The sequence below is a fragment of the Cynocephalus volans genome, chromosome 9 (assembly GCF_027409185.1).
Source record: "Cynocephalus volans isolate mCynVol1 chromosome 9, mCynVol1.pri, whole genome shotgun sequence".
NCBI lineage: Eukaryota > Metazoa > Chordata > Mammalia > Dermoptera > Cynocephalidae > Cynocephalus > Cynocephalus volans.
The window spans coordinates 76993586-77013529 of NC_084468.1; the positions used below are offsets into that span (position 1 = coordinate 76993586).

The 19944-nt window shown below is 38.0% G+C and overlaps 1 protein-coding gene across 1 annotated transcript; it reads right to left on the bottom strand.

The window, feature by feature from the left end:
- Positions 1-16558: 16558 nt before the first annotated feature.
- GPRIN3 (GPRIN family member 3) lies at positions 16559-18865 on the bottom strand. Its single transcript, XM_063107371.1, has one exon. The coding sequence runs from the start codon at positions 18863-18865 to the stop codon at positions 16559-16561; it is 2307 nt and encodes a 768-aa protein (XP_062963441.1).
- Positions 18866-19944: the final 1079 nt, after the last annotated feature.

Genomic DNA, 19944 nt, shown 5'->3' on the forward strand with positions numbered 1-19944 from the left:
CATATCATATATTATCATATCATATCATATTATCTCATATTTTATATATACGTATTTTATATAATATATACTATGATTTTTCTTGATATTAAACCAATCGTGTGATTAAAACAAAGTACATTAGTTAAAATTTACCAGTGTGGGGGTATGGTATTATATGTCTACTGACAAGTAACGTGAAATTATAATACAAGAGACTGTAAATACACAGGAGTGCAAATGTACACGAAACCTTCCGTGTACTGTGCTTTCCTATTTGCATTCTTTATCTTCTTGACTGAACTCTGAAGGCAGCGGTCAGGGTGTCATCTCCTGGCCTTCTGCAGTAACTGATAACAGTTGGGTTGTGGTCTTTCTCATTGCTGTGTTTAGTGGTTTATATATCCCGGAGCCTCTAGAGGGCATTCATGTGTCTAACACCGGCATGTTGTACATGTGCAGGTGCTTTATATATGTCCAATGAATGAAAGAATGGTTCTTCTGGTGTCATTTTGTTTGAGTCTATTTTGGGTTCTAGGATTCAGATTCTTTTGGTTGACATTTGACCTAGTGTAGCAAAATTCTCCCAATTGTAGGCAGAGCTGGTTATTATGCCCTGGAATGTTCTCAGAAGGAGGTATGATCTGTTCTTGTTTTTTTTTTCAAAATTGAGAATTTATCTGCCAAGTCATCTGTGTCAATGCTAATTTCTTTGGTATTTCTAATATTTTTTCCCAAAGAGGAAGGATTAATACCCTGTGCTTGTGACTTACTTTCCTTCTTTATTAAAAAAAAATATATTTTTTAAATTCTTCCCCCTGTCCCCAGTTTCATTGGCTTTAATTGACAAACAAAAATTGTATAAACTTAAGATGTACAATGTGATGCTTTGGTATACGTGTACATTGTGAAGTGACTTACCACAATCTGCCATGCCTTTCTCATCCATGGTAGACATGTCAATGGCTCCTGTTTTGTCCCAATATACCTCCTTTGAAAATAAATCAACCAAAAATCTCCTCAAAATGTAATGACTGCATCACTTACAAACTCATATAATTCATTTAAGGTCTCAGTCCATACATTTGGCCAAATGTTTGTAGGATTAGTACCATTAGATGAGCATTTCACCTTCAATGGAAAAAAGGAAGCTACATCAGGACTCAGTTCTTTCATAAAGCAGGCTGGTGATATAATTAAAAATTTATACTTTCCAATGCTTTTATTAATTATTTTAAGATATGCTCAAGGCTTATTCATATATTTTATGAGTTGCATTTATAAAGTTCATTAAAAATTTAACTTAATAATTAATTATTAAAACACTAGTGAGGGTAGAAAGCAATCTTATTTGCTACAATTTCATTTGCTATAGGAGACAATAAAGAACTTCTAGTTAATTTGTGCAACTGTACTTCAGATTGTACAGAAAATAATGCCTGCATACTCTCAGACCTTTTTTTTCTTTTCTTGAGAAAAGGGCAAACAGTTTTATGTAATTTCAGTGTTTTATCCTATTTTTTTTGCAGTCTTGGCATAAAATTAGTTGTTAACGTGAATGTGAGATTTGCATAGAGTATGAATGAATATTTTGATACCTTAACCTGTTTTTTTCCCCCTTCCTGCCATTTTAAACACAAGTTAAAGGCAATATATTGAGTGAGCCTCATTTATCTTATAGAAGTAATTGCTCCCTTTTATACCTGACCCTGATTTGGGGAGATTTGTTACTTTATTAGTGACATCAAATATTCAAGTAGCCTGAGTTAATAAAACATTGTAATAGCCAAGAGGAGGATGAATTAGGTCATAAGGAGAAAACCATTAGGTTTTAATTATGTAATGTCTGACATCCTTATAATCACTTTTTTTGGTCATCAGCACTTGGGTACACAGTAAGGCAGCTGTTGTGAACTAACCGGGTGGCTGGCTGATGACACCGGGCTTGAATGGGTTTGAGTCTTGGTGCCACTACCAACTCACTGTAGGCACTTAACTCATCTGCGTCTAGCCTCTTTCATCTGTAAAATGGGCATGACAATAATAATAATGCTTATATCATAGAGTTGTTGTGAAGAATAATAAGATAATGTACATAAGAAACTTTGAATAATGTGTACTATGTAGTAAACACTCAATATTACTTAGCCATTATTATTAATAGTAACAGTCTGGAAAAATACTAAAAGTATAATCATTTATATATAACTTTAATTGTGAGCAAGGGACAAATAATATTAACCATCTCATTTTGTGAATGGAGAAAATGAGGCATATAATTTCATTAAATAGTTATACCTGAAGACATCTTGTGACAACTTAGTGCCTATTTCATACCAACTTCTCCTTTACTGAAAATGACATTTTGTCACATATTAAAGAAAATATTATATGCATATGATCTACATTATTTATACAAATGCTTTTCAAAATTTATGCAATATGATCTTTAAAAGTCAATGAGAACAGTAAACTAAAAATACTGGAGAGTAAAGGAGCATAGACAGAAGAAGCCAGCCAAAAGAGAAATTTATCTGAAATGTTATGTTTTATCATTTAAAAAATGTGAATTTGTCCTTTGGCTCCTGTGTCAGTCAGATTCTGGCAGGAAATAGTTGGCATTTTTAAACTGGGTAATTGAGGAAGGTGTTAGAAAGAGATTATTTATAAAGATATAGGTAGATTTAGGGCAGTCACAAAGTAATAGTGCATGACTTGGGTCTAGCAACAAGTTGGGGTCTGAAGCCTGAATAGTCAAGGGGAGGGAGTTATGAGGACCCAGCCAGATGGAGGTGCCTGCCGGATAGGGGTTCTGGCTTAGGTGAGCTTGACACAGCCCACGCCAGGCACCCTGACAGGAGGGATCCAGGAGTAAATGCCCTGCCCTTACTCTCCTCCCTGCCACCGTTGCCAGCCAGCAGCAAGATGGCATAGGGAGCCTGTTAACCTGTCTATACAAGTCCTCCAAGTACACAGAACAGGATGAATAAGGGTGAAGAGTGGGGAGAGGAGAGCAAATGAAGGATTTCCAGGAACACCAAATTTATATATGCAACAGTATTAAATTGACTGAAGTGCTTACCCATTGAAATTACCACTAAAATTTTCAGTAAAACTGATGCTTCACGGTGGAAGGGTTTGTGCCTCCTGGTCTGGGTAGCATAGAAATAAGCAAGTACTTGACTGCAAAATTGATTTTGGGGAATTTTGAGTTCCTAACTGAGTGGAATCATGCTGTACTAGTTTACTACTGCCACATAACAAATTACACAAATGTAGTAACTTAATGCAACACCAACTTATTGTCTCACAATTTCTGTGGGTCAGAAGTCCAGGCCCAGCATAGCTTGATTCTCTGCCCAGGGTTTTGCCAGGCCGAAATCAAGGTGTTGGTCAGGGCTGCAGTTCTCATCTGAACCTTGTGGTCCTCTTCCAACCTGACTGGTTGCTGGCAGAATTGATTTTGTTGCAATTGTATGACTGGGTACTGTTTTCCTTCTTGCTATCACCTGGGGACTGCTCTCAGCTCCTAGAGGGTGTCCACAATTCCTGCAAATGGGGCCTCTGTGAGCTGTTCACAGCATGGATGCTTGCTTTCTTCCAGGCAAGCTGGAGTGGATCTCTTTAACTTCCTCCTCTGGGACCAGCTGTAGAACACTCTGTCTTTTAAAGGGCTCATGTGATTATGTCAGGCCCCCTCCAGATAGCTCCCATTTTTAAGACCAACTACTTTAGAACCTGAATTACCTATAGCAGTGCTTGAATAAGTGGGAGAAAGTGTGTGTACACCAGGAGCTGGTAATCTCGGGGGCCATCTCAGAATCCTGCCTACCACAGTGGACTTTCCTCCACAACCTGTGGAGGGTCTTATGTTGTTGCTGACTTCTAAAACCTACGGTAACTTTGGGGCCTCTAGACTAGAGGGAGCTACAAATGCAGATGCCTTCAGGGCTAAGCGGGTCTCATGGCTCAAACACAGCAAAGTCATCATTAGTGACAGCATCTAATTCAGTTTTGGGGACCCCTTTGATGCAGCCACAGGTCATTCAGAATTACAAACGTAGCCTCAATTAAAATTTAAAATGCCCAGTCTCATGTAATGATCATGTAACTAATAATGTAGCACTTGTTTACAATTGAGGGTTCCCCCCTTAGCAGCCCTATAGACCTACATGAGGAAGGGAATTGTGGTTTTGATTCTTTTCTCTTCCTGCGCCTAGAGATTCTATTTCTGCCATATAATCCGGTTGAAGACCAGGGATGGAGAGGAACAAAGAGGATCTGGAAAGTTCATAGTTTCTTGAGTGCTGCACTCTCTGGATGTGGCAGGTGTAAACATCTAACTGGCTCTCGTGGGCTTTCTGCAGATTCTTGGGAGACCCTCTCCCTATAGCCTCACCCACAAATCACCACCAATCTCTAACTTGCAGATCTCTTAATACAGGTCAAGTCTTCTTTTCTAACTCTTAGACATAAAGCTCCTAATTCAGCCTCCATGAATCTGGAAGGTCTCCTCCAGCAGCATTAAGCTGTGGGGATTAGAAATTTGTTAGTGAAAGTGAGCAGATTTCATACATTTATGATGCTTGCCTGTACACTTTGATTAACCTCTCTATTGTATTGCTCATCATTTTAAACTGATTTGTAGGTGTACTTCCTATTTTCTAGATTCTAATATTTTGTCAGTTTTATGACTTCTGTCTTAATTTGCATATGGAATCTTTTATTATCTCTAAGTTTTAAATTTTAATGTAGTTAAATTTACCAATTTTGTTTCCCCGTTTCCTCCTTTTCTGAATCAGTAAAATTTTTACTAGCATTTAACTTTATATTTTAAACATCATATTTGATGTGACAAAATTAAACTTAATCAAAATCTTTTTCTAATTCTTAAAGATCTGACAACTCTAAATGCTGAAAGTGTTGCCCTCATGCTTTAAACAAAAAGGAGAAATACTTTTAAAGTTACATTTTATGTATCTTATAGTCATATTTAAAACAGTTCTTAGTATTTATCTAGATTTATAAAAAATTTATTAAGTAAAAGAAAATGGCAAAATTCCAGGCTTTTAACAATAGTGATAAAAGTTCAAGCAAAGAAGAAAGCAAAACTCAGAGGAGTAGGAGAAGGAACTAACATTTGTTTTGCTTGTGCCACTTAATTCCCACAATTTTGCAAAGTAAGTATTGTTATCCTCAATTTACAGATGAACACACTGAGCCTCAAAAAGATTAAATGGTTCAGCCAAGGAATTTAGCTTGTTTGATTCCAAGCTGAGATCTGAACCCAGTGTCCTTTGATTCCAGGTCTGGGTATTTACCACTTTGATCATCCAATTTATAAGTCTCGTCCAGTTCTGTTGCTTATAACAAAATACATGGAACTGGGTATTTTACAAAGAAAACAAAATTTATTCACTTACAGTTTCTGAGGCTGGGAAGTCCAAAGTCCATCTAGTGGTGATGACAGTGACCCATTCATTGGTCGTACACTGAAAGATGATGGAAGCAGGGAGGGGGGAGGGAGGGAGAGAGAGAGAGAGAGAGAGAGAGAGAGAGAGAGAGAGAGAAACTCTCTTCTCTCTTCTTTTAAATCTCTCAGAATCACGCCCCTGATCACCATTTTTAACCCATTCACTAAAGCTTGGTCCTACAATCCTATCACCTCTTCAAGGCTCCACCTTTCAACTACCATAATAGGATTTCCCACACTCTTAACAGTCATAGTGGGGACCAAGTTCCTGTTTTATTTTATTTTTTTCTTTTCTTTTTTTTTTTTTATTGGCGGCTGGCAGGGGATCTGAACCTTCACCTTGGTGTTACAAGGCTGTGCTCTAACCAACTGAACCAGCCAGCCAGCTCGGGACCAAGTTTCTAATACCTAAAATTGGGGGACACAATTCAGGCTTTGGGGAGTTTTGGGGGTACATAATTCAATCCGCTACAAGTATCCACCACTGGAAAAAATAATGAACTGGAAAACAATGTGCTTTTATACACAATACCTCTCAAGGTTGAAATACACGCAAAAGGGCCCAGCAGAATCTTGGGCATATAGTCATTATTTTTTGTTTTGACTTCAGGCTAAAAGAACATAGATAACAACCCAACACTCTCCAGCCCTTTAAGAAGTCTTATCTTGCTTTTAAATACCTATGATATCTTTAGCAATGACATTCTTAGCTTTTTTTTTTTTTTTTTTTAATGGCAGGCTAAGGTTTTTGTGCAATTTGATTGAGAGGTGTCAAGTGGGACTAAAAAAAGGTGAAGGGAAATATTCCTGAGATGCCAGTACTCCCACCAGAAATCTCTGCAAGCACTTTCAACTTCCATCCCGACAATTTGAATTTCAACTACATTAGTGTTCTATGATATATTTAGAAAAACCAGCTGCAGAGCATTGTTAAGATAGTTAAGGGTCTAAACATTTTAGGACTCTGTAAATTAGCTCACTGGTAGTCTAGAATGGTGTTAAGGAAAATTGAATAATATTGGCATTCCTAAGTTCATTAAGAATGTGTGTGCTAGGGTCTGAATGTTTGTGTCCCCCCAGAATCCAAGTTGAAATCCTAACTCCCGAAGTGGTGATATTAGGAGGTGGGGCCCTCGGGAGGTGATTAGATCATAAGTCTCATGAATGGCACTAGTGCCCTTATAAAAGAGGCCCCAGAGAGACTCCTCCCCCCTTCCATCATGTCAGGACACAGCAGGAAGGTGCTGTCTATGATCCAGAAAGAGGGCACTCACCAGACATTGTACCTGCCTTGATCTTGGTCTTCTCAGCTTTCAGAACTGTGAGAAATAAATTTCTGTTGTTTATGGGCCACCCAGTTTATGATGTTTTGTTATAGCAACCCAAATGGACTAAGCCAGTGTGGTAGACTGAAAGTGATCCCATATGGTTTACAAAAGGCAGACCCTTCCCAAGAAACAAGAGGTATTTTGAATGCATAATCAATCCAGTAAAGTCAGATTATGCTAAGAAGGATGTTCTTCTGTTTACTAGTCAACTCTGAAGATAGGGATGAGTGAGAACAATTGGCTGGAAATGGCATCGTGAGACCAACACCTGCTAGTGGGCATAAACAGCTATAGTCATGACAAACGATCTCAGCTTCCCTGAGGACTGTTGCGTGATTTAACCTCTCTGTGAATGGCATATACATCTTTGTACATGCACGAGGTTTAATTTTGCCAAGAATGAATGTGTAAGTATATAAGAGTCAGATAATGGCAGCCCTGGGGCACCACTTTAGGTTGAAATATTATGCACTTATACACGCTCAGTAGTGGGAGGGAGTATGGCGCTTGCAAGTTTTGAAACAACCACTGTTTAAAGTTCATGGAAAATTTACTAAATCATTTTTTGAAATTCTGAGTTCGTAAATCTTCTCTATAGTTCCTTCATGAACTGAAGACAGATTCAAGGAGGCGAAAAGGGATCAAAATATAGTGTTAGGTTTATTAATGGCCCAGCCAGACTGGCGGACACGACTGGGCTTTCTATCTCCTTCTAGGAATCTAGACTTCAGGATCCCAATTCACTTACTCAGAAGTAGGTAGAGAGGCTGAAACTACAGGGCAGACACCTGGATGGCCCTGGGTAAGAGGCAGCTAAACCTGGACATGAGGCAATTTCAGTGCCCTGTAACCCTCCCCTGCCTGTATTTCCACAAATGGCAAGCTCTCATCACTTTTACCAAGCAAGAGCAAAAGAATAAACACACACACTCGCATGCATGTGCGTGCACACATACATGCACACCAGTGTTACCAAGTTCAGGAAAAACCGCTGATTCTGGTGACCTTTAGGCATTGTTGATTCTATGGGAATTTTATTTTAATTAAAGGAATAAAAGGTCTTTCACTGTAAATACTTTCAGCTCCACTGCAGATTCCTAGCAGAAGTGTGTCACATTGAAAATCAACTGATTCTAAACATCCAGGCCCAAAAGAACAATTTCATCAGCAGTGGTGATAGCAATAACATCGACAAAAAGCAGAGTATATTTTATTCTGTATTATGTTTATTATGGAAAGTGAGATACAGAAAATCATATTCTAAATTTTTTGAGGGTAAAATCAAGTCATCAGTTGAATTTCAGTATTTTTAACATCCATTCAAAAATCAAATCCAGAACGAAGGTGGAAGTATATGTAATTCCAAAATCTTTATCTATCCTTGTATAAATCATAATATTCCATCCTTTTTCTAAGAAATAAAGTTTTATTGGCCAATATCCAGACATAACTTTAGATTCTAATATTGGTACATTCATAAATGGACTTTCCATTTTGAATATTACTGTTTCTTCAGCGATTTAATATTACACTACACTTTTGGTCTTTCTCAGTTGAGTATTTACACATATATAATTCTTATATTGACAGTTATAATTTTTCTGGGTGGCGTTTAAGTTAATACACAGCTTCAAAAATAATTACATAAATGTATTTTTTCAGCAACAGTAAATATTGACAAACATCAAGATTTCAGGTATGTGGTTCTTACAAACAAGTATGTTTTTAGTAGTTAAGAAAACAGTGCCAGCTACAGTTGTCATTGTAGTGTTCTTACAGTTGGCTAATGTTTTATTTTTATGTAAGATGTAAAGATGGCACATTCATTCTTTAAAACATGTACATTAACTTAATGTTATAAATTATAAATGATATTTATTAAATTTTATTCTTAACTTTCTACAGAGAGTGGTTATATTTGTATTTTGCCAAATGGAATTTACTATTAAGAGATGATTCTGGTATTTCCATTTATATCTTCAACCCAATAGTCAGTCAATATAATTTTAGTGAAGTAATCAGGATCAAATCATATTAGGTTTTAGGAACAAGATCAGACTTTTTGATCCTGATAGAGCATTTCCTTTGAGAAAAAAATGAAAGAAATTTGAACATCAATTCACTGATTGTAACTATAAGTTGACTCATTTTGTCCAGTGTTGACACTATCTGGCTAATGACTATAACCTTATTGTCTAGTCCACACAATGTCATCTGTTATCAATAATAGTAATTTTTCATTTGAGTCCATCTTAAAGAACTCCCAGTCTCATATCCTGTTATCCTATCAAATTATCCTACCAAAGCATCTGTAATTTTTTTTTTTCATTTTAATCTTAAACTTCTCTTTGGTGTTGGTAAGCACTGTATGGCTGATCTCAATAGAAGAATGACGGCAATCATTTTCTACTTTGAGTGATTACATACTCTTGAATTCTAGGGACACATCTCCAAAAAAGTGCAGGGTGTTTTACAGCCTGCATGAATAAACACACCAATAAATGTCCAAGTGGAATTTCCAAAACATAACTGGTCTCCCCAGTGTTTGCCATTTTCAGATATAAAATGAGGTGCTTAAAGAACAGCATCAATACTTTGAAGCTGCCAGGTACCAATGGGTGCCTCATTAAGATGCTAACTAGATTTGCATAGCCCAGAGGGGCTGGGCTTTCCTAAGCACAGAATCTGCCATGGACAGTAACACCACTTAATGGGAGCATCTGATCCACTATTAATATTTGTAAAACGGAACAGTCACAGAAAGATGTAGCTGTCATTTAGTTTTTCTAATTTGTGATTTATTTGAATATACCAGTATGATAAAATGCATCTACGTGTGCATATATATGTGGATAAGCTATTTACAATTATGATATATATACATTTTTATGTGTAGAAAATGAAAATACGTATTAATTAGCCCTTTTGAGGCTTCTGAACAACTATTTCTTCTTCCTGCTTTCCTGCAACTGCTTTGAGGATTTAGATAATTCATACAAGGTATGTACACAGTCACACCCATAGTATGCACATACATCCTAATCACACACTTAACACAGAGAGGATGTGTGAGGAATGTAAGTCATCCCAGTGGTCAAAGAACTGACCTTACCTGTGATGGATGGCGTGGTTAATTGGCTCTGGCATATTTAGTAACATGCCGATTTACTGATTACTATATTCAGCCTTTGTGATAACTATGCTGTCTGCTCTTGGAGATGATAACAAAACAAAACAAAACAAAAACAGCCCTTTCTGACCTCCAAAAACGAAAGGATACATTCCATCACTGAACACACACACACGCTTTTGGTGGCTTTATTTACTTTCGTGCCTCTGATGACAAAGATTGGCCTTTAAATGGGGTATAGCATGTTTTTTTCTACACATAAAAACAGAAAACCAATTACTCTTAGACTGTACACACTTACAGAATGTACTGACATACCATGAGCAGCTACAGTATTATACACAACATATTGTTCACACATTAATACAGCAGAGATAAATACATTTAGAAACTTAGTAATGTTATCATATATTTTTCTTGAGTTTTCAGGCCCTATTGACTTTTCTTAACCTCAATAAAGGTATCTCCAGATGTCCCTAAGACAAGAATTAGTCTCTCCTGTCCTCTAGGGATTGGGGAGTATGACTATAATACTGCAATCTCCTGATCTACCAGCATCATTTAAAATATGATGGAAAACATTATAAAAAATAATTTACTCAAAGATGTGGTCTAAAATAAATGCTAAGGAATCTTAACTATAAATCATTAAGGATACTGATTAACATAGGTAAGCCCCTTCTACTTCAATATAGTCTTTTCTACACATAGCCTTTATGTGTTATTAAAAACAATGACATGAATCAGTAAAAAGTGTTTTACTGATTAGACGTTTTTCTAATGAACAGACAATTTAATTTTTAAAGTAACAAAGAGTAATTCTAGTAGCAATGTCAAAAAAGCAAGCTATAATTTTCACTCCTGGAATAAATGGATGATATCTCCACATTTAAGAGATCAAGAAAGAAGTTAGCATTTCTCTCCCATTTAATTCTCCCTAACACACTTAAATCACTACGATATCTAATCATAATGATCACCACGATGATTGATTATCAGTATCTTTTTTTGAAGTGTAAAATATGTGATTTATTCCTTCTACTTTGCAGCCAATTAATTTTGAGCTTGAACCCAGAAAGATACTTGATGAAGAATTAGTATTTAGAAATGCCCACCTGGAACATCATTTTTCTGTAAGGCATTATTTGAGGCCCTATTGTTACAAGTTCTCATGTTTCAGCATTTTACATTTGGGAACCAATTTTTTTCATAGCTAAGACTGGTAATCCTCTGGACAGAATTAATTGAATTGCTTTCCTACATGCTGGTGCCCAGGAAGATTAATTACCATAAGTGTAACACCTTCATTACAACAGTTTCTTGTTGGAGCTGTCTTGAGTTTTAAGCCAGCAAGACTTTTAGTGGCTCCTCTTCTGTCTTGGCTAGCATGAAAACAGAGATATTAACTATATCCCTACCAATGCTCTCTAGTGCTGTATCTCTTTATGAAGATCCTAAAGAAGTTTTTCCAGGAAGAAAGCAGAAATCATGCCTTCATTTATTTTATCCTGTGGGTTACAGTCAGTCTTCACAGAGCAAACCATAATTATATAATGGTGTGCCCATAATAGATGCACTTGCTGGTATAACTGCCTCTTTTTGGCACATTATTGCTTGGCTTTAATTTCGTATTCAACAGTCTTTATTCTCATGATTAATATCTGAGATATCTGGGTCTTAAAAAAACACTTGTAAATTACATCTTGTTGCACTATTCTGGCCCCCAAGTCATCTCACCAAGGCTCACGGTGATTTCAATGTCCTTTATAATTATCACCACCTTGATTTACTGAACAGCCAAAGTAACATTTCAGGACTTTTTGTTTTTCTCTATCTACACATATATACAGATGTATTGGATTTACTTTGAGAGAGGTTATTTGGTTGTGGCAAGTGAGTAGTTTAGCTGGTGAGTGTTCACAGTTAAAAGTAGCTGTAATGACCTCTGGCAGATGTCACTGATTACTTGTGAGACAGAATTTTTCCACCTCAATCCATCTTCATTTATGTCCTTGGTCATTGCAAACCAAGCTTATTTGATTTCTGTAGCCAAAGAGAATGTTTTTTTTTTTTCTGAGAGTAGGACAAAGTTCATGGAAATTGGAAATCTGTTTCAGTATTTACAAGACTTTCTTTTTTCCTTTTGCAAAAATGTCTAAAATTTTGTAGACATCCATAAGCCCACGTGTCTGCACAGATGACATTTGTAATGACTCAGCCAGTTACAGAATTTCATTAAGAAGGATCTAGTTACAAGGATGGACAAGAGATTCAGCATATCGCCTGCCATTTGCCAGGTGGCGGCAACTGACCTGCATTTGGAGAGAATCAACCAAAAGGGCCACGCATGACATCAAGAAACATTGCGAACAGAAAACAAAATGCTCAGTTATAAACGTCAACTAGCAAACACTGAAGCGGCTGTGTACAAGACTTCTGATTCACCTTGTAGACAAAACAGGGGTGGGGATAAGGCGGCCAGCTCACTTATCCAAGACACTGCTGAGTGCACTGTATTATTATCACAAAAGGAAATTCACAGGCCTCATTTCTCAAACACCAGTTAGGACAAAGCAGGAGAGAGTAAACAATGTCATCTCCATGGCAGCATTGTAGACAATTAGTAAATCAGACAGGGAGAGGTCTACACAAGGCTACAAGTGCCCAATTTTCAATAAACACACACACACATAATGCAAACCTTACCATAACATGTTTTTCTTTACACTGATTCTTAAAGAGTAGACAAGGGATGTAGTGAATTATATGATACTAGAATTGGGCAAATTTTTTAACACTTGGCACAATTTGTAGGAGGAAGAAGAAGACAATCATTTCTCACATTTCAGCAGCAAAACAGTAACGGAGTGAACACAGCAAAGGCCAAACAATTTCATTAACAGCACACTTGTATATATCCTTTGTAAACAAATTTTAAAGTCCCATCCTGCTCTACTCTTGGTGGGCTATGTACAGGTATTCCCAGAAATGAGAGGAATGACAGTATAAACTGGGAAGAGTAAAACCTCAAAACTCTGGGATACAACCAAATGCCATTTTTCTCTTCTGCTTTCTAAGTTAAGACGGCAAGCTCCTGTTAAAGATTTGGTTCCAAAATAAAACCTGTAGAGTACATATTATATATGCATATTCAGTCCAATTTATTTCAGTTTTGATGTTTAGCCTATAACATGGAGAACACTGTTATCCCAAATAATGAGTATCAGACAATTCTCAAGATTAAAAAAAATCAAAGATCAAATTACATTCAATACAGCTAAACGGATCAAGGTAGGAAAATGTACTAATAAATTTTATAAATATTTCATTTTAGATGTAAACAGAAAGGTTTCTGGTTAATCTTGACTTAACAAAATGTTCAACTTATGCCACTGATCCAAAACACATGAGTTAATCAGGATTTTACTGTATGTAAAGTAGTTGGTGTGTGACGTCAATAGCCAATAATCCAGAAGGACATAATTAGGGAAGCACTAATGATAAACATATGACAGCTGAAGCTGTGACATTTTTCTTGTGGTCATAAAATAGAACAATCAATATTTAAATTAAAAATTCTAGTGTTCACTTGGTAAGCAGTACAGCATCTTAACATTTTAAATGTTGAATTATCTTCCAGATACTGAGCTGTAACTCACCTCTTCCACTACTAGTTTAAGAAATATTTTCTATTTAATTCAATAAAATATTTTCTTAATATATTTAAAAAAAACTAAAATGGATTATAAAGTACCAAATCATATCTGAAAGAAATTAAGGACAAAAACAACTTTCAACACATGTGTGTCATGCAGGTAAAGTAAGGAATAACTGAGCGAGTTCAAAGAATCTACCCTGAAAATCATTTTGCAACTTCACTTGTAGAATGACTCTCATGTGTACTAAATGTCTAATGTCTGTTGCAGATTGAAGTAAAGGAAAAGGTCCAAACAAGGTTTTATTCCGAGAGTAACTTAGGGTAAATATCATAGTATAAAAACACTGCTGTCTTGAATAGGCTCCTATCTTATTTATCCATCTGATGATATATTTCTGTTATTCTTTCTAAAAGCTGTTAGTACTATAAGATTCAATAAGCAGCAAAACAAAAAAGGTTTTGTAATATTATGCGACAATTTCTGGAGTGTTGTAGAAATAAAGAATTTAATACTAGCACCAAAGAAAACCAGTTAAAATTACTACATTGAACATTTTTTTCTTAAAGTTCTAATTTGAGAGGCACAACTACAATACCAAATTTAGCAGTTTTAATTTATTTAGTGTGGGACAAATGTCTACAACTGTCTTAGACCTCTGCTTCATTTGACTATTTATAAATCATGTAGTTACTCTAAACTCATGAAAATAGATATGATTACTGGGTGCTGAATTCTTTCTTCTCTCCTATTTTAATGCAGGAACAGCCTGTTCTAGCCACTTTACATCAGAGGATTACCTGGAGCCCACCCATCTGGAGTAGTTACTATTGACAGCTGCTGCTGTGTACGCAGGGTGTACTCAGTGTCTACACAGCATGTATGCCAGTGTGTGAGGGAGACTGCCAGTGAGTGAGAGATAGGGGAGATTATGTCCTGGCAAAGGCATCTGAGACAGAAGTGACATGAGCACAACTACAAATGGATATTTAAGGCCAAAAGAGAGCTTTAGACTAAATCTCATTAACAGTAATATCATTAATAGTAGTTTAATTGGTAATTTGATGGTAATTTCTACGTTAGAGAACATTCTTAATACAGGCAACTGGTAAGAAACTGAAACAGGTGCCTTATTAAAAAACTCATCATAAGTTCCAAGTGTAACAAACTGCAGTGACCAGTCTCATGCTCTGAGAATGCTGACTGTGGTCTACTTATGCAGGCTTCCTGTACAGTCAAATTAATTTGAAAGAAATAAAAGGCTTTTTATTAATTTAGGCTGTGCCTAGTGTAACTTGTGGTGTTAAAGATCAGAAACGAAATTTTCCCATATATTCAGAATCTGCAAAATAGAGTTAAAATTTAAAAAAGCCAAAACAGATATTGTGAATTGACTGCAAAAATGGCATTTATGAGTCTCCAGAGAGAGGAAATATGGTCAGATACCCTCTTCTAGCTCATCAGGGGGAATGAGTTTAGAGAAGGCAACCAGCACTCCTGCAACACTGAACTGTCTGATTTTCAAATGCAAGATGCAGACCAGAGCTCTCCCTGCAATGAATCCAGGAAGCGAAGCTCTCCCAGGGCCCTAGCTCATTCTCCTTTTCCACACTATCCCAACTCTCAAGCCACTGCTGGTCATCCCAGACCAGTCCTGGGGACACGCTCCTCTTCTGGAGACTGGTGAGGGCTGAGCTCAAACAGGTGCCTGAGGAGGAACACAGACCACCCACAGCTCAAACCATGTTTTGCAAAGGCTTCTTTTTTTTTATTGGGTTTGAAGGATGAGATATGATGGTATTTCTCTTAAAATCAGTAAGTTTGCAAAAGTTACCTTTTTGCTCCAGGTTACAAACTTAAGCGATTACATGATATTAGTCTGCACACAAAAACTGTTAAGGAAGCTTCTGTTCTATTTGGTGTTGACTACATGTGCTATTAGATGCTACTGAACCAAACCAAGAGAAAAACACAAATTGCATCCTGTTTAGAGGAGTCCAAATTAAACATATTGTTTTGGTTGCTCAAGAGGCTTTCCTTTTATCAATACAGAGAAAACAGTGTTTGGTAATCTGCTATTTATAATTCCTTACCAGGACCTCAGCATTCTCAGTAAAATATTATAGGCGAACACCTGTACAACATAAAATTTAGTATTATCCCTAATCTGATGACTCTTTGCAAGAATCAGTCTCATGTACTTCCTCTAGGGTAAGAAAATAGGAATTTAATTTGGTCAGAATCTCAGAGACGCGACTTGCCTTCAGTGCAGGAAAATATGTATATATAAATCCATGTTTGACGGAGGCAGTATTCACATTCAAGGGCTTTGCTAACTTTCCTGATATACTTTCTTGCATTTATTAACATCTCTTACAAGGTTTATAAAAAAGGTTATCTGCAAATATTTACAAATATTAATTCATAATTGGGATTTTACACATTTAAATGCTTTTATTTAATGTTATCTGGCCTAGGAATAAGTCAAATTTGTTTCCGTTTTTTACATTAGGGGTCTTATTATACTTAAATTTTGTGTGGTAATAGCCGTCTTATTGGAATAGGACTAGAAATTATAGCAGTGTTTTTGCTAATAGTGTTTTTTCTATTTTTAATATAAAGCAGGGATTTTAATGCAAACACTATCTTGTGATAAATTGAGGCAGTAATACAAAATGATACATGTATAATGATAGTGCTATTTCTATAAGCAACTTCATATTTTAAAAAAAACGAGTGAACATTATCCCCACTTAACTAAGGTTGCAAACCTTCCACGAAGCTTCCTTCTCTTCTCTTGTTCTTTTTTTCAAATCAAAATGACATTTTTATCTGTAGAGCTTCAGTCAAGGGATCCAAGAATTAATAGCAATTTCCTTTAGTTTATACTTGCTTTTTCTTCCTGATCTCTCAGAAAAAAACAAAGTAAGCTTTGACACAGGGACACATATGGATACCGTAAATGTGCACAGAGACGCCCACATGTTCCCCTTCAATCTAACACAGAAGAAGGGGCAGGACGAACACAGCAGTTGGGGCGTCGAAAGTTCTGCAGCATGGACTGGAGAACGCTGTGCTGCCTTCCTTTGAGCTTCTTATTGGAAGATGTATCTGATGAAATGGATCTCCGGGTCTGGCTGGTTTGAGTTTTGATTAATTTCTCATGTTCCCTGATTTGTCTTTGTAAATGGTTCTGGATCGCGATCCCCAGGGACTCCGGGTCCAAGGAAGCTCCATACACTTCCCAGGTCATGCCCTGCTCGTCCCACACGACATCCCTGACACGCTTGGATTTCAGCTGGAGCTTGGAGTCCATGCCAGCCTGCTTTTTCTTCTCTCCTGGAGCGAGTCCCACCTGAGCAGCAGCCGCTGTCACGTTTAACTTTTGCTCCTTCAGGAACTCGCTGACACGGCTGGCCCGGCGTGGGCTGGCTTTGACCGAGCGAGAAGGGGTCCTCTTGCCAGAACCCGGGCTGGAGTCCCCTATGGAATCAGATGGCAGGCTCAGGCTTGTGGCTGTCTTGGTCTGTCTATTCTCTTCTAAGGTGATCTCCTGGTTCTTTCTAACTGGGGATGGTGTGGGATTAGCTGTTGATCCTGTGCCTCCACTTTCTTGAGATTTAGGCTTGAGCAGCAGGGTCTTGGCATCCAGGGCATCAGTGCCAATAGATTCTTGTTCTTTTACCATCTGAGGAGACGCAGGCTTCCTCTCCCTTGTGCCTCCTTTATTAGTGGGATCCAAGCTCCCGGACTGGTCAGCTTTGCTGGCAGGGCCGCCAGAGTCAGAGGGTTTGCAGTCAGTTTTGAGGCCATTTGTGGTTTTCACTGCAAACTCAGACAGCTTGGTTTCAAATTTCCCCAGTCCATGACTTGTTTCTGCTTGACTGCTGGCACTGATAGAAATCTGGTCAATGGGGCTAGCTTTCAGGAAGCTGGAGTTAGTACCTGAAAGCTGTTTAGCGGTGGGTTCTTCCCTCGCTGGAGTCATTCCTGCTGACCTCCCATCTTCTTTACCTATTGCCTGGGCATGTCTGTAGGCTATGTTGATGGATGAGGTGTTAAGGACCTCCCCTGGTAGGCTTCCTGGTTTACTTGCCCCTTGGAAAGCTGCCTGGATATACACCTTCGGCATGATGCCAGGACACTGACCCAACTCCTTGGAGGCCAGTGTGCTGTCAGAGAGCTCCAATGTGTGGCTTCCACTGCCATGGCAGATGACACGCAGCTGCTCTGGTTGTTCAAAGTGCTCAGGAGCAGGGATTTCCTTTAAGAACGCAGTGAGAATGCTGGGGCTTGTGGAGACTGATCTGCTCTCAACACTTGCCACTGCCTGCACCTCGGCATCTTGCTGAGCCCTGCTGGAAACTTCCTGGATCACACTTTCCGCCTGGCTTGTCATCGTACTGGCTTCTTTGAATCTTGACACCTGATGCTGTGCTGGCAGCAGCACCTTCTCTGGATCTGGAGGACATATCAAACCTTCACTAGTGAGGTGGGATGGTTGCGATATCACAGAGGTCATGCCTTGGGTGTCTGAGGCAGTGGCAGACGGCTGTTTGTTCTCTGAGCATCCATCTTCTCGAGCTGGAGGTTCACAGGATCTTGTTTCGGAGTCACAGATGGCTCGCTGCCTTTCCCCTTCAGGTCTGCCTGCAGGAGAAGATGAATGACTGAATGCCCTGGCTGCTGTATTTGGCATCTGCACTGTTTCCTGGATTGTTTCTTGAGAGGGAAACTCACAGAACACTTGATCTTTACTGCTGCCATGGGTGCCTCCTGCAGGACAACTTAACTTCTCAGGGTGCTCTCCATTTGAGGTTCTCTGTGATTTCACCAGGGGATCTTCAGGTACTGATGAGGGGATGGCACTAGGCTGATCACCTGGGACCGCCTGGTGGGCGTGCTGATTAGCTGGCATTGTAAATGGTGTGTGTACAGGATCCTTTCCTGCTGTAGAGTCCAGAACTGGTACTGTGGGCTGGCTGCTTCTGGGCAGCTGGGGATTGCCAGGAAAGTTGAGTGTGGGAAACGTGCTCTTTACTTCATTCAAGACTCCAGGAGAAGACATGTCTGGTTGGGGGGTCTCTGGCTCATAAGCCTGTGTCAGGGCCCCAACAGCTACCCTGGGGCTGAGGTCTGGTTCCCCAGGGGCACCTGAAAGGCCATTGGCATTCTTACACAAGACAGCTGGTCGATGATGAGGTGAGGCAGCCTGCAGCTCTCCTAGAGCCTCTTCTTTTCCAGAAACTGCAGTCAGGGAAGTTTTAGCTGATCTCAGAGGGTCAGGTACAGTCCCCATGGACTTTACCTTCAGGAACACTCCAGAACTCTCCCTCGGGTAGTAAGTAGTGTTCCCACTGGGAAGTCGTCCAAGCTCAGAGTGAGGACCCAGTCAGGGATGATTCTTCTGAAGAACCAGCCTGTGAATCAAGGAACAGTACCATTAATATGGTACATCATTTGAGGATTGAAAAATATACCAAATTGTCATTTTAATAGGAACTTATAAGCACATTAAAACTTTTCTTCCCATACCTGTTGATATAAAAATAGACCTTGGTAAGAAAGATTTTGAAAAAAATTCTAATTACACAAATATTATTTTGATATATTAGTTTCCGCTTGCATCTCACTGAGGTCTAGCAAATAGGTTTTTAATGTATCTGCCTAAGTACAATAAAAATGTACCATCTCAAAAGTCATTTGTGTAATCCAATTTACCAGATATCAGAAAATTCTATAAAGCTACCGTAATTAAATCAATAGCCCTGAAATATGTTTAAACAGATATGTGAAATAGAATATATAGAAATCAATCCAAATATAAATAAGGATTTAATATATGACAAAAGAAGCATTTCAATTTAGTGGCAAAAGGATGGTTATTTAATATAAGGGGTTGGCAAACTGTTCATCTGGAAGAAAACTAGATCTTTATCTTACACCAATTCCAAAAACAAATCCTAGACGGATTTAGATGGAATAAAAGATAAAATGTAAAATAAATAATTAAATAAAAATCTTGTAAGAAAATCTAGGAACCACAAATATAATCTAGCGGTGGGGGAAGTAGGCTTCTTTTGAAAAAATAGACACTATAAGGGAAACATAAACATAGGTGGCTAAATAAAATTCAAAATTTTTGCATGAAAAAAGATACCATAAGCAATACAATAGATTTGAAAAAAAAAACTGCAACCCTTGAGGATAGGCAAAAATACCTAGAATATAGAAGGAGATCCTAAAAATTTGCAAGGAGACCAAATAATCTATTGGAAAAAAGGATAAAGAATATGAAAGTACAGTTTACAAGTTAGGAAATCCAAATAACCAACATGCTTATAAAAAGATGATCAAATTCATCTATAGTCAAATAAA